We start from the raw sequence: 19,802 nt of genomic DNA, 5'->3' as shown, positions 1-19,802 counted from the left end.
AAAAAGAGCAAAATTATCACGTCATGTTAACGATTTAAAAAAATTAAAGAAAATAAAATTAGTTAAAGTTAATAAAAAAATTTATTAAAAATGAATTAAAGTTGATAAAAAATTAATAAATTAAAAATTAATAAATAAGAAAATTAATAAAAGTAATTAAAGTTGTATAATAAAGTCAATAAAGCGAGCAAGTTATCAAACAAACATGCAAATGATAAAACAAAGTCACGTTATAAAGTTAATAAAACAAAAAATTATAACATTCCTCATTAATAAGAAATATTTGAAAATTCTTTTCTCAGGGTATCAAGACGGTAAGTATTTTATTTTGATCCAGATTTTAAAAATACTTCAAAATATTCAATTAGTCAGTTCAAAATGGACGTTCGAAAAGTAAAATTTCTTTGTAGGGTTAATAGTAGATATTGTTATAAATTAAACTGTTGATGATTTATTTTTCCAAATATAAAAATTGTAGTGATGCTGGCTTAGAGCTCTGCTTGATCAATACTAAGTCATTCAATGTGAGTTCAATGCACATGCTTGAATACCAATGTTTCATAAAATTCATCTTACATCATGTTCTATTATTCTCAGGTAAGCAAGAGCAAAATCATCGCGAGATGACAGGGAGTTTGATAATTGTCTCAAACAATGTGTTAATTTTTTTAATATTACCTTTTTGAAACATTTTCCTATAAACAAATTTAAAATCAACAGTAATTGAAATAAAAAATTATATAGGTACTAGACTAAGTATTAAATTAAAGGGGGTAATGGCATGATTGTGATAAATTTTGACAATCTAGTGTTTGCCGCAAGTTATAGCATCATTTTCAGTGTCTAATGATAGATAATCTGTAGTTTGATTAGTTTTACTTGGTAAAACGTGCTTTCTTTAATCTAATAACGCAAAGTCAACGAAAAGACCAACAAATAATAAAAAAAATATTGAAATTCATTTAAGTCTTTTCAATTGTGTTTGATTATTGTTTTCAATGTTATGCAGGATTGCGGAGTCATAATTTTATAGATTTATTGCTTATTTTCTTCTTGCTTTAGGCCGTACGAAGAACAGATATTCAGCTATATTAATATAATCACCTCTGACGTCTTCAGTGTGTTTCGTTATCAGCGCGGTGAGTATTCCCATGGCAATTCCAATAGCAAGTCCACCAAGACTGACGCAAACAAAAGCAGCTATTCCTACAGCTATCTAAATATATTTAATGACAATTAAAAGTTACATTTTAAAAGTATCAACACTTAAAATAAATATTACAAAATTTTCAATTCTCGAAAGATATTTCTGATTGTTCCAGCCATTAACACACGCGGATTTTTAAGAGGACATACCAGAAAGCCAACTTACAGGATGAGCAGCATACTCAGGATATGTACTAAGATCCAGCGCATGCGCACAAGAAGTAAAGTGATTCTCGGGAAGTACGTCACCAGCGAACCAGTTGTTTGGCAGCTCTACTTGTATGGGTGCGTACGCTACCACTCCTACCGCCATTTTGTTCCTTTGTTTGTTTGTTAAAATGTGTAAGCAAATTTAATCGAAATGAATGATATTAATGTATATTCAAAGGAATATTTTTATTAACAGTACAGTACTGTTTATCAATAGTGTAAAATGTAGAACAAACCAATAAAAATATGAAAACTTTTCTTCTTCTCCCCAACCCCTGTAGTGGTTTGAGGTAGAGGAGGTTTGAAACCAGCATCAAGGACTTCTGCTGCATGCCCCTTAATGTTTTTTTCCTTTATACTCAGGAACTACACCAAATTTTAAATTACTGGTTTACATTATACCTATGGAAGCTAGCCTTCTTCTCCTATGCATATTCGTTCGCTATACAGCGGAAGAAAATTTTCATCGCGAATTCTGTTTCACATCCATAACTAATTTAAACTATTGAGAAGTGAGTTCAGGCAAACCTAGAGTAAACCATGAAGTTTTAATTGCCCAAAATAAAATCGAAATTCAAACTAATTCTCGGAAGAGGACTTCCCCGTTGCCATAAATAAACACATTGGTTAAAATTAGAAGCTAACCAGTGAAATATTCCGCTTTATTTAACGAAAGCATTTTGTAAAGAATTGCTGTTAAAAGGCCTTAATGAAGTTATTGCAATTGCGTCTTAAACTTCAACTGATATGTTGGGAAATTTTTTCTAGTGGTACAAATATAGTGTTTCTATATTGTCTAGGCGAAGGTATCTGGTAAGTTGGTTCGATAGATTGAGTATAAAACAACTTTTTACATCTTATTATTACCTGTTAGCTCGTGGTAAGTATTTTATATTATCAGTTTTAGTCACATAATTAAAGTGGGAGTTAACTAAATTACGAGTTTTAAAAATGTGTGTGTCAAATGAAATAATTACTTGTTCAGCAGTTATATATTCCGCTTTTGAGAACCCAACCATCATCATATAAAGCACAATGGTAACGGCATCTAAAATTATAACAAGACCCTCATTTATATCAAAATAGAACACAATTGAAAAGCTTGGGGCAATACAGTGATTACCCACACTTTTCCTAATGGTAACATTTATACGGTAAACTGTTTTTTAATATTCCGGTTAAGAATTTGCTAGCATTTATTGCAGTTTTTATTTATTATCTTTTTTTTTACAAAGAGTGCTATAATACCTTGGTAATAGGAAAAATGCTGCTTGTCATCATATTGCCCCAAGCCCTTAATTAAAAGTTTAGAGTGTTTCAAAAAAATTAGAAAAGCACACAATAATATTTTGTTGAAAATCAAAGTACCATTTAGCAAAGATTCTCCAAACACTAAAAAATATAGATTTTTATTCACTCCTACTTCTTGGAAAATGGCTAGAACCTAAAAAAGAAATTAAAACTTAAAATAACTTTACAAATGAAGATATAGGGTATATTTTACAACATTACCATTTAGTATAAATTTTAAATTTTCCAAAAACCTATTGTTTTCGTCTGACATTGTTGGTATTGTATAAGATTATGCAAATGAAATACAAACATTTATTTAAAAAGTATGAATATTTGATCGGTAGAAAAAGTGCAGGGATGAATATCACTTAATATGATAAATACAGGGTTATTCATAATTCCCTCCGGGGTTTCGAAGCGTTATAGTAAAAAAAGAAGACGAATATGAAAAAAAGAAACATATGAAATTCTGAATTATGTAAGTAAAACTTTAATAGTTTCGGAATAATTTCATATGTTCTTTTTTGCCATATTCGTCTTCGTTTTTTACTATAACGCTTCGAAACCCCGGAGGGAATTATGAATAACCCTGTATATAATCTAATATGATGAAAATATGATTTAGCATGACAATTATATTTAATGATCAATATGTAACTTAATATGTTAAATAAAAACATTGAAGATACAGCTTTTTGCCACACAGTCATGGGGTCATGGAGGTTAAGGCTCAACGATTTCGTGACCAACGGCATCAATGGGGCATTGCCCACAGGTCGGCTTTGCTTCCCAGACAAACTGTATCCATAGATCTGAATATGGGTGAGCAACTCGGGATCAAGCCCCAGTTCTTCATTATGACTGTTCAATACCTTAGCCATTGATATATCGTGGCTCAATATGTTAAATATATAAGTAGATTATAATACATAAAAGAAACATTTGTATTTGAAAAGTAATTTCACACTATCATTCAAAAAAAGTGAATAGTGTACACTTGCTCCAACATGGTACAAAATCAACCATTTATTTTTAAAATAAATCTTGCTCCAGGTTGCCCTAACCGAATAAATGTAACTTGCTCTTGCGTCTACCAGCCCAAAGAATCACTCCCTCCTCGTCCATAGTTCTTCAAAGAAGCAAAAAATCGTAATAGTGGCTAAATCAGGGCGATATGATACATAGTGTTAATGTGTTGAGATTAATTACTCCAGGTTGGAAATAACTATTATGCTTTTATTTTGTTTACATATTTCCACAACATCACAAGCAAAAAACATTGAAGACTAAAACAAATAATATAAGTGAATTCCGAACGAGAAAATGATCAAGGCATTGTTCTCAGGTTTCACTGCGCCTTACGTAAACATTATTTTTATTTAATGTAACGAAACAGAATATTACTTCAACTAAAGTTAAGCACAAAAGAAAAGGATGGAAGATCACTAGGGTGATTTGTTATCGTGTGACTCATCTTTAAGTAAACCAAAAAATACAAATATTAAATTCACTCAAAGCAGCAAACTTTTAAGCAATAAATACAAAATTTGCTCAAGCATTTTGCCCAAATTTTTGCCAGGATGATTCCCCTTTAGTGGTAGTAAAAGGTCATGCAGAAATATAATTTTTTGGCTCGTAAGATCTTTAACGCACCATCTAAAGATTATCATACTGCCACTTATATGCTTAAATTATTTATACGCAGGGATTACCAAAATCATTTTTAATTAAATTTATCAAGTCAAGAAATAAATGTAAATCAAATTTTATTGTCTCTTTAATTAGAAAAATAAAATAATGTTGGTAGTAGTATGCGAGATAGCTATCCGATATTAGCAATGATGCCAACTGCTCCGCTTTCTGCGAAACTTTTAATAAATTAGTAGAATAAGGATAATAAAGCCCATTTTTGCAAGTTGGCATCTCTGTAAAATATTAAAATGATTGTCATAGGAATCCTGTAATGCAAAATGATGCACTTACCGCTACTGGGTCCACAGCTGATATAAGGGCACTGAATACAAGGCACTCAACCATTTGCAATTTAATATCACTTACAGCCCCATATGAAGTTAAACCATATAGAGCAAGACCTAGAAAACAGAATCACAAAGCACAATTTAAAAAGAAAGTTAATTTTTCCTCAGGTTTTTATTCAACTGTATTAAGTCAAAAATATAGATTTAGAGTATTAATTCAGCTAAACTAATATCGAACTTACCAATAACAAAGCAATTAATTATGGTACCCTGAAAAAAAAAACAATTTTAGTATCTGAGATGCGTTCGAGTTTTCTGTCTTTTAACATAATAAACTGAATATAATTGAAATATTTATTTTCAAATAAAATCAATTTTTATGCATAATTCAACAAACTCATTTTTAAAAACATTTTATTTAAATGAATTAAGAAAGAATACCTAAAACAGACTAAGTTATGATGAAAGGTTTCCTTTTTCAAGTTGCGCTTCAATGCCGCAAATTTAATGTACCTTTTCCAAGTATTAATTTGTTTAATGTTAAAGCCAAAGCTACTTGAAACAACGTTATCAATGAAACAGGCTGTGGAACTCTTGAAAAAGAAAATTATCATAACTAAGATTTTAATTAGCATGTGAACTATTTTCTTTAACTAGCATCTGAAAGGAAAAAAACGATTGACTTGGACGTAATTTACATATTTATATTTAACTATATAAATGTATAACTTTCTCCTAGAATCTAAATACAATGCCATAAATGGTAGTGAGAGATCTGCTTAGCTAGAATAATAGACAGAAATTACATAATATATTTAAATTGAGTATTATTTATTAAAATATATTATTTATTCTTAGTTGTAGTCAAAATTATTTTAAATTTCATGTATAAATATAAAAATTCATTAGGGAAGCATTAACTTTTTGAGACATTTTGTTTTTATGTACTTGAAATGGTAGTAAATTCCAAAAAGATTAACGGTTATGCAATATGCAATTGAATAAACAGACATAAAATGCAATGACTTTAGTAAATGACATAGATTCTATATACTTTGCCACTAAGTATCAAAGTTTTGGACAGACATGTTGGATTTTTAAAAATAAATAAATAAAAAATTTATTTCAACTGTTACTATACGAAGGTTAATTCCAACAATATTCTTTCAAATTAAGGTTATGCAGTTATCTAGGAAATAAATCCAAGAATAACTATGCTTAATTAGGAAAAAAAGTATGGCATAAGGAAAAAAAATATTATTAGTTTTGCTTATTGATCCTTAATGTATTATATGGAAAAAAATTAGATCTTACTACTACTGCATACAAGACAATTGTGCCAAGGTTGCTAAAAAATGCTCGATCATGAAGAGAATATGCTGATTCTAGAACAATCCTGAAAGAGATGAAAGATACAATCCATTTAAAAACTTGCTAAGTGAGACAAAAAAATTATAGGAATGATAACCCATACCTGCCAACTTTTACGCATTTGGCGTAAAATTTTATTTCTATGTTTTAAGTAGTAGTGAAATGTAAGCTTTCTATATATTCCTTGCATTTATAAACTTAATTTATAATATTTTTAATTCATCACTATTTTTAAAAAAATTAAGCATATAGATTAATATGTAATACTGTTCTAGTATTCTGCATAAGCTTGTTCATAATACCGCAAATGATTCTGCCTAAAACTGCAATTTACATTTTATTTTACTACCACTGGGGAATATCATCCTTGAAAGGATTAAAAGTTGGCAGGTATGTAACACTTATATCATAGGCTTAGAAAAGTATTTAATTAATCCTTCCTGCAGTTTAATATAAGTATTATTAATTATACAGAGATGCCAACGTACTTTGGATTGCAGATAAATATTTTCTAGTGGTAACAAATTCATCATTCTGGTGTTGATTTTAATGATTAATTCTTGGTTTAGTTTTGATTTTATAAGTTTTCACTCACAACTAATTCAAAATTATTCTAGGCCTTAGATAAAAAATACCACTTCACGGATACCACGGACGACTAAATATGTAAAAAGTGGTAGAAACTCAATATTTATTCATTTAGAATTTCTTTAATCAATCAATTGTTACTACTACTGTAACTTACATTTTAAATTATTCATATTTAGAGCTAAATCATTCATAGAAACCACTTTCAGTAGTAAACTGAAAATAATATGCCTTAAAAAATTGCTAATTTTAATCTCTTTTTAATAGAATTTTTAATTTTAATAGACACCAATTTATGCATTTTTAATATTCTGTGGCATCCATGGAGTTGAAATACTATCTCAACTCTATGGTGGCATCCCTGCTTTTCGTCTCGCGTTGAGCTTTTGGCAAGTTGGCAAAATTAACCAATACTCTGTAAATTCTACTCTATAGCTCTCTACAGTTTCAAAAACTCTTTACAGAATCCAGAGCAGTTTGCATGTCTGACTATAAAAAGGATGGAGGAATATTAAAAATTGGGGGGAAATGATAGTTGTACTTCCTATAGTATAATTAAGGGCGTTTCCGTTCTATTTTAATACAGGAAGTACGGACTATTTAATAAAATATCAAAAAATACATTGCGATGTGCTCGAGACAATAGTGATAAATTACTCTTATTTCAAATTTGAAATTTCTACATCTTAGCATTGTTTCCAGGTACTTACAATAGATACAGCCAGAAACTCCCAATAGATTTCTGTAAATTACACAGAAAACTTACAGTCTATGTGCTGTTTTTCACCTAAAACTCTCTTTGACAACATTAGATGTGGATTATTACATTACCTTAAGAAATTTACGGTAATAAATGGCTCAATTCTATGCATTAAATTAAAGTGTAACTCTTGATAAGTAGAACATTTAATAACCAGAAAGTTTTATTAACTTATATAATAAGCAAAAGTACAGCAGCTACGTTACTGATTGTGTAAAAAGTGTGCCTTACTACTATATTGCATCACATTTAGAGAAAATATGCCTTATAATGTGCCCTATAAATAACCTCACATTTGGAAAATGTGTGACTTACCACCTAAATGCCTCACATTTGGAAGATGTGTGGCTTACCTCCTTATTTCCTCACATTTGGAAAAAGTGTGGGTTATCACTATATTATCACGAATTCGGAAATATGTGGGATAACACTATATTGCCAACTCACATTTAGAAAAAATGTGAGCTTGTTATATTACCTCACATTCGGAAAAAGTATGGCGCATTATTGCCTCCCATTTTGAAAAAGTGAGCCTTATCACTCTATATTGCTTCACATTTGGAAGATGTGTGGCTTACCACTTTATTTCCTCACATTTGGAAAAAAATGTGACTTATAACTATACTGTTACGAATTTAGAAAAAGTGGGGCTTATTACTATATTGCTACGAATTTGGAAAATATATGGCTTACCGCTATACTGTCTCACATTTAGAAAAAATGTGGTTCATCTATATAGAGTCTAACATTTCGAAAAAAATGCTGATAATCCAGGGCTGTCAAATTTCTACGTTTTTGGTTAAATTCTAGTGGTAACTAAGTTTTTGTTCTAATGTCTAATTCTTTGTTTGTAAATTTGATTTAAAATTGCTTTCCACAACAACATATAACTGATTTAAAAGTAGTATTTCACAGCTTTCTAGCAGTGAGGCTTCTAAATAAATTGCTTCAATCTTTCAATTGTATAGTTAAAAATGTAATGAAATTGTTAACACGTTGAGCGCCGCGTCAGCCACCTGTGGCTGACACTGAAATTACATTTAGGCTGTGTCTGCCACCGCTTGCTGACACTGACCTTTCACATAGGCAGGCCGCGAAAAACAGCTGACTGACAGCGTATAACATGATATAGAACTATAAAATTTGCACTCTCTTATGGAATTGCAGAAAATGCATTAAAAATTTACTTACTTATTGTGATTCTTGGCTTAATAAATTCAATTGAACAATTCGTAGGCTTATATAATTCACCACTTTTGTCAGATATGTCATGATAAACCCAGAGATGCCAACTTGCTCCGCTTTGTAAAATAGTATTTTCCAGTGGTAGCGAAATTTAAGCTACTTTTAGTTTAGTATTTTTCATTTTAAGTAATTTTTTCCCCACTAAATATCAAAAATTGTAAATATGATATTAAATGTAACGTCAAAGCATCAATCAACTGGTTACTGTATTAAAAAGAAGGCGCAACTATCTTTAACGAATTTTTCTATATAATTTGCTACCACTTTATTAAAACTATTCCAGAAAGCGGAGCAGTTGGCATCCCTGTAAACCATCTAAAAAAATAGCAAAATCCGCCTAATATTTGCAATTTTAATTTGTAGTTATGTAAAATTAGAGTGGCGCTCAACGTGATAAGGCGAGCTCTTTTGGGGAAAAACTAGATATCCATGCAGTCAATAAAATTTTTCTGTGTTTTGTGCTGGTATTTATTAAAATTTCGAAAACATGCAGAGTACCAATTTGAAAACAATACAAAGGTATCGAATGATAAAATATCACCTTTAAAACAAGTGAGACTTAGAAATATGTTCCTAGGAACTAGAATTATTTACATTATTCAGCAGATACAAAAAAATCATAGAAATAACAGGATTTTGAAAATAAATATCTTGTTTTGATATAGGTAACTTTGACAACCTATGCTAATACAGCAAAAGAAGAATCATGGTTGTAACAATAATAAAATTTTTAAACGTTCTTGCACACAATAGAGAATAGCGTTTGAAATATTTTTAATCAAACATTTGAACAGTATTAAAATTAGATTTTGCCTTGATTCTAATTTTGCTACTAAGACATTTTAGATACACTGTCGACATCGTAAAATAGTGGAAGTCTCATAATTATTTTTAATAAATAAAAATATTTTAAAATCTACCAACTTTTACTAAAAGTTTTTATTTATATGAAAAAGATTCTCCTTCAAAAAAAATAATTTCATATTCATATTTATAAAAATAAAGTACTGGTTACAGAAAATAGGCAGTGAAATAATCAATCGTATGAGTGAATTAATTTGTCTGCAAGCAAAATGCAATTGTAATTTAAACGTATTTTCTGAAAAAATATATTTTGAAGTGAAAAATGTTGGTAGTAAAAAATTTTGATAAGCCAATCAAACTTTTTTGTTAAATAAAAGAAATTATTAATAAAAATTAATTTATATTTAACTAGTGTAAAAAAGTAAATGATGATTAATCAAAGTTGGCACGCACCTTGAAAAAATTCATAACTGATATCTATTTTGTTACAAAGAAACTGAAAATTTCACATTTTCTACCTTCAGCTGTATACAAATTTATTTAGAGAAAATTAAACATTCTGGTAGCCATAAACATAACATAAAAAAAGGTTATTAGTATTATAACTATTTAATTTTTTTCCAGGCGTGTGAGAATCCTGATTTATGTATTAATTTTTTTCTGAATTAAAAAAAAAATTTAAATATATATCTACATTAGATAATTTTTATGCTTTTTAAATTCACTTTTTTTATTTATTTCAGAACAAGTGAATAGAAAACCATTAAACGCAGATCTTCGAAAACTTTTGTAAAAAGAAAGGAAGTTTTAGTGAATGATATGCTACTTTTAAAGTTTGTGTGAAATGTCGACACGGTGGTAAGTTCCAATTTTGTGAAAATGTAAAGAGTTTATGATCTAGTTTTTATACAAACTTATTTGAAAACTTACATTAATGCTGCATTGTGTGGTCCTAAAAAATTGTAAAAATTGAAAATTATTAATTTAGTTTAATAATTTCCACTGAGACAGAGGAATCATGTGATTTGTAAATAAAGTTTAATATTTTTCGTTTAAATATTCAAGCATAATTACATGATATGATACCGAGATATTTCCTAATAAAAAGATTGTATATTATAATTTTGCATCGGGCTTAAGGAACTTATAATAGGGGAAACACACAAATGTTTGATAATATTAATAACGAAAATTATTCTTACGGTGGCAGTAAAAAGAGGAAAAAGGCCTTTGGAGTAAACTGTGGAAGAAATTCCCTGGACTGGGTGAAGCTAAAATAAAAACATCTTTAAACAATGCAGTAATTTCAGTAATACAAAATATCAAAAATAAAATATCTTTTTGTACTTAGTACAGTATTAGAAAGCACTATTCTGCGGATATAATCGTGTGAGATGATGACGAGATTTGTTTGGTTAAGTTTTCTTACTTTTTTGCTTTAGTTTAACAATTTTTTAATCTTTTATAGACATCGACTTTTTGCACAACTGCAGCAATTGACAAATTTAGCCCCCGATTCTAAAACTCGCTTGAAATTTTCAATTATTTTGTTTGGTTTGAAAAATAGAATTCTTTTCATCATCTTAGAGCTCGCTGCCATTGGTAAAAATAAAACTGCTGCAGACGATTTTCTGTCTTTCAAATATTTTCAACATTTTATCACTTTTCACTAGCTTATAGTTTTCATTTAAAAAAAAAGGTTTTTTGCACATTCTTTAATGTTTACTTACTTTTTGTTCGTTACGTAAGATAAAGGCAATGATCAGAATTTGATCAATAAGAATATGATAGCATTGGAGAATTACGTTAAAAACGCGAATCGCTTTTCCTAAATAAGTTAAAATCAACAGTAATTGAAATAAAAAATAATAAGTACCATAGAAAAAGACTAATACGAGTTTTCCGCGAACAACAGCTTCAGTTGATTCTGAATACAGTTAATCTTTATTTAGATTGAATGACTATTAAAGCGTGATTTACAAAACCTATTAAAATGTCTTGTCGTCGGGCTAACAGTGAGGGTTTTCATGGTTTTCCTCTCCATGTAACGTAAATATGGGCTAATACCACCAAAAAAGTCCTCCGCAAAGTTTAGTTTATCCCAAAGCTTGATACAAGAGTTCCCCTGTTTTATGGGTTGGGAACAAAATTACAAACGGTGTTGAACATTGGCAATTGTAATCTCAGAATCTGGTCGGCTGTTTAAATGCCGTTATAAAATATAAAAACATAAATCCACTGGGAATACCAAAATGTAATATTGAATTTAAAAAATTTATTATTTTAGCTTTATTAATTGTCTTTCACTTTTGTGCTGTACTGTTGTTCAATACGACCAAAATAGATGCGATTAATAGATTTCTTTACAAATTTTAACCTGCAATTAAATAGGTATTGATGTTTTGCAAACCTCGGCATCCACAGATTTTGATGTTAGACTTCTATGAAATTTTTTTGTTTTTTCATCTCTTAAATAAAAATTTTCTTCAAGATTTATTTGAATTATTTTGATTTATGTTAAGCTCCGAAGACCTAGTATCCAATATTGGACAATATTGAATATTATTTTATTACTTAAGTAATATTTCATGATTTTTTTCTGTGTTTGAATGCCTAACAAAGCGATTGTCTATGGAAAAATATAATTGGTTTTACTTTCGTTAGTCGAAATTTTTAATTGTAATTTTAAAAAAAATACAAGAAAGACAAAATGTTTGAGTCACGTAAACATTTGGACATTTCTATCTGAAATATATATCGTAGTGGATTTTGTTTCATAACAAAAATGTGAAGAAAAAAAATCATTAAAAGTTAAATAATATGTAAAAAAAGCTAAAACCTAAAAAAATTTCTCATTCTTTCTTAGTAGTAATTAAGGTAATAAAAAATATTAAATTCTTTCAATTAATCAAGGCTAATCAAGTTTTCTTCTGAATTACTTATTTTTAAATGGAAAAAAATGAAATTATTTAAAGCTTGCGTTTCAGGAAACTAAGGGCGGTTTTTACGGAACATCTTTTATATTTCAAAGATAATGTAAATTATAATTCATAAAAATTGCATTAAAAAAGTAGACTTACTGAACTATTGTTCCTACTATAATGCCTAGAACAATCAAAATGCTGAAATAGAAGATAATATATTCATAAATATGAAAGGAATATTTATATACATAATAGGAAACTTAAAAATAGAAGTTGCACGTTATCTAGAAAAGTTTAAACTACAATTCGCATTTTCAATTAATGTAAGAGAAACTACGAAGACTATATTTTTTCTATATAATTACAGAAATGCCGCGTACACCTAAAAATGTAATAAATGGTTTTTTTATTTATTTAATCTATAATGATTCAATCGTCACTACCATCTACATTTAGATCGCAAAATTTTTTGCATTTAAAACGAAAGTATTCTTTATTAACAATTTTAATAGTAAACGAAAAAATATACTTGAAAAAATTACTATTTTAATCTCTTTTGATTTCTGTTTTTCGTTGGACACCATTTTTAACAAGTTCAGGCACACGTGGCATCCCTGTATTTAACAATTTTAATGTCTAAAATGAAAATTATAATATATTAAGATTTTTAATTAATTTAATATGGAGTAACAATAATGGAGTTACAATATGGAGTTATAATAATATGGAGTTTCAATTTATTAGTGAATAGCAACTTAATTTAAATGAACTTTACATGAATTTTTAAAGTATAATTTGAAGTTGCACTGCTCGAGAACACTAAAGAAAAATACTTAAAAAATATATTTCTTTGGCCTAAAAAATATATTTACTGATGTTTGTGTGACGCATTTTCGAACTTTCTCTTAAAACTTGACAATAATGCAAAGTGGATATACGAAATGCGGGGTTTGTAATCCTTAACGCGTTTCGCTGAACATAATTCTCGGTTTCCACCAAATTTATACTTTAAAATATGCCGGTCAGGTGGCCGAGCGGTTAGCGAGCCTGACTGCGAAGCCAATGGCCGCGGGTTCGAATCCCGCTCTGGGCATGGATTTTTCTCTCTCCCTTGTTGTCCTCTGTTGTGTGTGATGTGTGAATGTGGCCCATCCTATGAACGGGTGTGCGGCAGTGTGGCGTGGGAATTGTTAGTCTCCTCCGTGATTTCGGTTCACAGGTGCCCACTGGGTAACGCGAAATGAGTAACACCTCTGGCATCTTCTATGGCGAAACGAATAAAGTTCAGTGCCTGCCATTCGAAAAATAAAATACTTTAAAATATAATTCTCGTTTTATGATTCCATTGTCCGTTCTATAATATAATTATGATATAATCAGACGAGAAATATGATATAATTCTCGTAAATTAAAATGATTCCGACAAACACATAAAAATAAAGAAACAGAAAAAAATAATTAGGAAGTAAAAATTCTACTCTTCCAACTTCAAATTTGTTTCTAAACAAAATTTTAAGCTTTCAATTTTTTTTTCTCAATTTATTTCATTGTAAATAAATAATTTTGCAGCTTTGAAAAAGGTTGCCGATGAAAGCGTATAAGTTTTTATGATCTATATTTAGCAATAAATACAAAAAAAAAAAAACTAGGCTTTTATCGAAAGATTTATCCCGATTGGTGCAAGGTTTATGCACAAAACTTTTTTTTATTTGTTTAATAAATATGAAATAAATCATGTGCAACATTAGCATGCAAAATCTCTAATTTTGTACGCATCTAGAATTTGGTCATTAATGAATGATTCCAATTTAACGATAGGTATTTTACAGATCACAGAGAGATTTCTAAATGTTCAAATTTAAATATTTACCAAGATTCCGGCAAGATTGTTGATAGGAATTCAGCATGATGGAAACCTGCAAAAAAATGCATTTTTTGAGTATAAAACAATTACTAAGCAGTAACATAATTGAAATTATTTATTTAATGATAAATTATTTTTAACATGACACAAAGAATAAATTTGCAAATACAAGTGAGTAGTAATTTTCGAAAATTCTTACTAGAAGAGCGAAGCTGTTAAAATATAAATTTTAAAATATACCATCCAATATCCCAAGAAATAAGCATTGAATCAAAAATAAAAGTACACGTGAAGCAGAAATTTTCATAACAGGCGTTCAGACACCAAGCTTACTCCCTACGGGTGGGAACAACTTCAAAATCTTAAATGAAAACTCCACTTTTCTTTACGATTGACATTCTCCGGAGAACCACCGCAAATTGACATGCAATTTCTAGAAATTATGGCAACTAGGTGGCTCTCTAATCGTGAAATTGAAATGGGGTGCAAATTGCTTATAGTTCAAAAAATACATGTCGGATTGGAAAAAAAATAAAACTTGACCCGCTTAATAATTTGAAACAATTATCTACAGATACAAAATTTGATCTCTACTTTGAGGCTTTGTGTACTTCCAAGGAGTTGGTGTCCAGTTTGGTGTCATTTTTAAAGGTTTTCCTCCCTTCAAAATACCAAGCAAATCTATTTTTATTCTTTCTATTTACATTTCTCGAAATCTCAATTTTAATAGATTTGTACCCCATTTTAATTGTATGATCTATGCGTGATCCAAACTGAAAAACCTCAAATCTATGTATTTTTCCAAAAAAAACCTGCCCATTTTCTTTTTAATAAAGTGAGTTTTTCTGCTTTCATACCTTGAGGTTGAGGTTTAATGCTTTGTATCATTAAATGCTTATTTTGAAAATAAGCCACTCTTGCTATCTTAAATTTTTTTTTATAATCCAACTTGCATTTCTCTAAACATTAGACCAGGGGTGAGGAGCGTGCGGCCTCTAAATGGTGAGAACTTACTCAAAATTTGAAGAAAGAACACTTGATTCAAAATAGGAAGAAAAACCTAGGTACAACGTTGTAAGCTTACTCAAAGTAGGAAGAAAGAACACTAGATACGAAATGATGTAAACTTGCTCAAAATAAGACGAAAGAACTCTATTTTCAAAACGGTGAAGTTTAGACAATAGAGGAGGAAAGAACACTAGGTTCAAAACGGTGTAAGCTTACTTAGTATTTATAGGTAGAACAATGAGTACAAAGGTGTAAGCTTACTCAAAATAGGAAGAAAGAGCACTAGATACGAAATGATGCAAACTTACTCAAAATAAGAAGAAAGAACACTAGTTTCATAACGGTGAAGTTTACACAATAGATGAGGAAAGAACACTAGGTTCAAAACGGTGTAAGCCTACTTAGTATTTATAGGTAGAATAATAAGTACAACGGTGAAAGCTTACTCAAAATACGAAGATTAGAGTACAAGGTCCAAAACAGAGTAAATTAATTCAAAATAGGAAGTTGAAACACTAAGCTCATAATGGTGAAGGGATAATAAGTGCAAATGGTGTCAAAATAGGAAGAAAGAATACTAGGTTTAAAACTATTCAAAATGGGAAGTAAATACAGGAAGCAAAAATCCTAGTCTATCTCACCAGTAAAATATAAAAAAAAATTCTGTAACTGAGATATTTATCTAAGAATCGAGTGAAATTTCGGTTATAATTTCATCTAACTTACATTTTAACGAAAATCATATTAAGTTGCTTAAATCATATGAAGCTAGTTCAGTTCTTAGTGAACTGAAACAGTCTAATAGATTACATGTAATATAGCCATTGAGAAAAATTTAATTTCAAAATAAAATGATTTAAAAACAGACTTAAATTACGAGAACGGAGTAGGAAAAAAAATCAAAGTAGTTTTAAATATATATAGAGAGGATATACTTTTTAATATAGATTCTTTCATTAAAAATTATTTCTTGCTAGTTAGTTATACTAGCAGTTTTTCTCCTTGGGATAACACATTTAAGAAAAAAATTGAAAGAAAAGATATAAGATGAAAGGAAAGTTTTGACGTTTATCGCTTAAAAGTACCCATTTGCTGCTTTTATTCAATTTCAGATAAAAGATGCTCTCAGAAAGAAATGGCTCTTTGCTTGATTCAATTCTGTAAAGTTGAGCAAAGTCTGAAAAATGAGTGAAACAAATGCCCAAAATGTAAAAAGAACTACAAATATTTTTTATTCAGCACTTAGTACTTACTAAGTGCTGCATAAAAAAACGGAACATCTTAATAACCTTTGATTATATCGTAATGGTTCAAGGGTCTAAACTAATTAATTTTTCAAGATTGGTTTGGATTCTTGAGCCTCAAAATGTGAAGATTCGATGCTATCGGGAAATAAGGCGGATTTGGAGTAAAGTGATGGCAAGGTAATTCCACCTTTTTTGGTACTGAGGTACATTAAAAAAATTTTACAGCGTTTGAAGTTGGTTTTATTTATTTTTTCACTGTTGCAGTTTTTTTATATTTATTAATTTTTTCTGAGTTTGTTTATAAACACATTTCATCATCCACATTAGAATCAATTTAATAGTTTCGATGCAAAAACATTTCTTTTAATAAACAAGCACATTTTTAGTGAACCTGTTGAACAATTTATATCTTGTAAATTTTATACAATTTTTTGCACGATAACTGCAGTTCGGTACCTAAAAAAGCATTCGTAACAACTTTATATTTGCGATTGTGTTTGTAACAATTTTATATTTTTAGTAGCAAATACATTTTTATGTACTGAACTGTAGTTAGCGTACAAAAAATTATATAAAATTTAAAAAATAACAATTGCTTGAAATAATTAGTGCGGATATATTATTAAGAATTTACTTTTATAACGAAATGTTTTTGCAAAGAAGTTATTAAATTGACTCTAACGCACGTGAAAATATATGTTGTCGTTTAACAAATACTCAAAAGATGAATAAATAAAAATAAGAAATGTAGAGGCGAAAAAGTAAATGAAAAATGTGACTCCAAGCTCTTCAAAAAATTTTAATATATCTAGACACCAGAAATGGTATCAAGTACTTTACAAATTTCTTATAGTCATTCATATTCATTATCAACGAGCGAGTGAAAAAAAGAAATTAATAAAAATCTAAGTAACAAAAAAAAACAATGTTTATTTTTTTGAAACGGAATTTGATGAAATCTCAAACTACCACTTTTTCTAGAGTAAATACCCATAATGAAATGTTTTGTTTCTAATTACACGCTAAAATATATTAGCGATTTCTTTAACATCCAGTCGAACACAACCAACATTTGACAACCAATAAAACTTTAATTATTATTAATAAATTTAATAATTTTTAAGAAACTGGTATCTAATTTAGATTTTTTTTAAAATAAAATTTAAGTTTTAGTATTTTTAGTTGCTTTATTTTACACATCCTTTATCTTCAGATTTTCTGTGAATATTCACCTGTACTTTTATAGAAATTCGAAGTCAAGAAAGATATTGATTTCGTTACGTAACGAGTCTAGCTTGACAAATCCTATTAGTTTCTGTGTGAAAGAGAAAGAAGCAGTGTTCTAATTCGGTATTTGGATCTAAGTTGAAGCTTATATCTAAGTTTTGACTTAACGCTCGGTTAACAGTTAACTCTACGTCCAAAAATGGAAAAATGGCTGGTTGTCCATATCCCAGTTTCTTTTCATGGCAGTTATTCTAAATTATGTGTCAGTTTCATTCTTCTTTCTGTTTTATCTATCTTATTTTAATCTTTTATCTATCATCTTGCGCGAACTCTTCTATTTCTTCATTGGTTCTGCGGTTTCCAGTTCCTTGGGGCCCTGGGATTCAGTAGAAAAGTCACGGGGGTTCCGTGAGTTTGGACTATTTTTAAAAAAGTAATGATTTTTTTAAATTCTGTTATAGATTTGTATCCAACTAATTATCCATTATATTTTTAGTATTAAGTTGTTTTTTTTAAGATTTTGATTTAATTTAGGTTTTAATTAAGGTTTTGATCGAATTGTTTGCTGCTCAAAAACCGCAAGATTCATGCACTTGGAATTACGTAGAAAAGTTTATAGAAATACAGTCAAATAAGAAATTAGTTCAAGTTTTATTAGCTATTAAAGAAACATGCATTGCACTCTATACAGATTACAGAAATGCAGCTGTTGAATTAAATTTTGAAAAGCTGAAAAAGCCTTATTTGTTTATAAATTCCTTTTTTTTTTTTTTTTTTGAAATTCCATTTTGTTTCTCAGTTATTGCCTTTTCAAGCATTTTTTATTGTTTAATTTTTTGCTTTAAATATTGACTATTTATTCAATGTTGTAGAAATGAAATTGAAAAAGGATTGAAAATTTGAACAAGATATAGGGAAAGTGTGAACTAATAGCAGAAATTGAAAAAGGATTGAAAATTTGAACAAGATATAGGGAAAGTGTGAACTAATAGCAGAAATTGAAAAAGGATTGAAAATTTGAACAAGATATAGGGAAAGTGTGAACTAATAGCAGAAATTGAAAAAGGATTGAAAATTTGAACACGATATAGGGAAAGTGTGAACTAATAGCAGAAATTGAAAAAGGATTGAAAATTTGAACAAGATATAGGGAAAGTGTGAACTAATAGCAGAAATTGAAAAAGGATTGAAAATTTGAACAAGATATAGGGAAAGTGTGAACTAATAGCAGAAATTGAAAAAGGATTGAAAATTTGAACAAGATATAGGGAAAGTGTGAACTAATAGCAGAAATTGAAAAAGGATTGAAAATTTGAACACGATATAGGGAAAGTGTGAACTAATAGCAGAAATTGAAAAAGGATTGAAAATTTGAACAAGATATAGGGAAAGTGTGAACTAATAGCAGAAATTGAAAAAGGATTGAAAATTTGAACACGATATAGGGAAAGTGTGAACTAATAGCAGAAATTGAAAAAGGATTGAAAATTTGAACAAGATATAGGGAAAGTGTGAACTAATAGCAGAAATTGAAAAAGGATTGAAAATTTGAACAAGATATAGGGAAAGTGTGAACAAATAGCAGAAATTGAAAAAAAAAAGCGTGTTGTATCAGACAAATATAAAAGTACAAATTTGGTGATGATGTGGACCACATGTGCTACCACATAATGTTCTTTATTGAATTTGTCTGACGAAGCGAATATAAAATAATTAAATATTTAAACGTGTGCAATAAACTTTTTCTTGTGCTCAAAACGAGCTATAAGTTAGAAATTATGGCTGATATTATTTTTAAAATAAGTTAAAAACTGAATCTCTTATAATAAAATTTAAAACAATGACTAACACTTAACCAATCAGAAAATTCCATTTCGTTCGTTTTTCGCTCATCCCTATTTAATGAATGAATTAATATTTAAAAAAACTGTATTAACATCTGTCATCCACTACAAGTCATCCACAAACTGTCATCCACTACAAGTTTAAGAAAATTTATTTGATCTTGAGTGGATGAATAAAAAGAATTTCATTAGCGATTGAAAATTTGAACATGATATGGAGAGAGTGTGAACT

The 19,802-nt window shown here is 29.0% G+C and overlaps 1 protein-coding gene across 3 annotated transcripts in view; it reads right to left on the bottom strand.

The window, feature by feature from the left end:
- LOC107439993 (Na(+)/H(+) exchanger protein 7) overlaps nucleotides 1-19,802 on the bottom strand; it is a 256,310-nt gene that overhangs the window by 27,192 nt on the left and 209,316 nt on the right. For all 3 annotated transcript variants that reach the window (XM_087151009.1, XM_087151011.1, XM_087151010.1), the window contains 9 exons: nucleotides 14,251-14,296; nucleotides 12,537-12,578; nucleotides 10,659-10,727; nucleotides 6,003-6,084; nucleotides 4,931-4,958; nucleotides 4,693-4,802; nucleotides 2,785-2,860; nucleotides 2,394-2,464; nucleotides 1,105-1,216 (listed from right to left, as the gene is read on the bottom strand). In XM_087151009.1, coding sequence (XP_087007135.1) covers nucleotides 1,105-1,216; nucleotides 2,394-2,464; nucleotides 2,785-2,860; nucleotides 4,693-4,802; nucleotides 4,931-4,958; nucleotides 6,003-6,084; nucleotides 10,659-10,727; nucleotides 12,537-12,578; nucleotides 14,251-14,296 — 636 coding nt within the window. The remainder of the gene's footprint in view (nucleotides 1-1,104; nucleotides 1,217-2,393; nucleotides 2,465-2,784; nucleotides 2,861-4,692; nucleotides 4,803-4,930; nucleotides 4,959-6,002; nucleotides 6,085-10,658; nucleotides 10,728-12,536; nucleotides 12,579-14,250; nucleotides 14,297-19,802) is intronic.

The sequence above is a fragment of the Parasteatoda tepidariorum genome, chromosome 9 (assembly GCF_982258835.1).
Source record: "Parasteatoda tepidariorum strain Cologne lab strain chromosome 9, Ptep-v5.0, whole genome shotgun sequence".
NCBI classification, from domain to species: domain Eukaryota; kingdom Metazoa; phylum Arthropoda; class Arachnida; order Araneae; family Theridiidae; genus Parasteatoda; species Parasteatoda tepidariorum.
The sequence above is the reverse complement of the archived record's forward strand: the minus strand, read 5'-3'. Positions and strand labels throughout refer to the sequence as shown.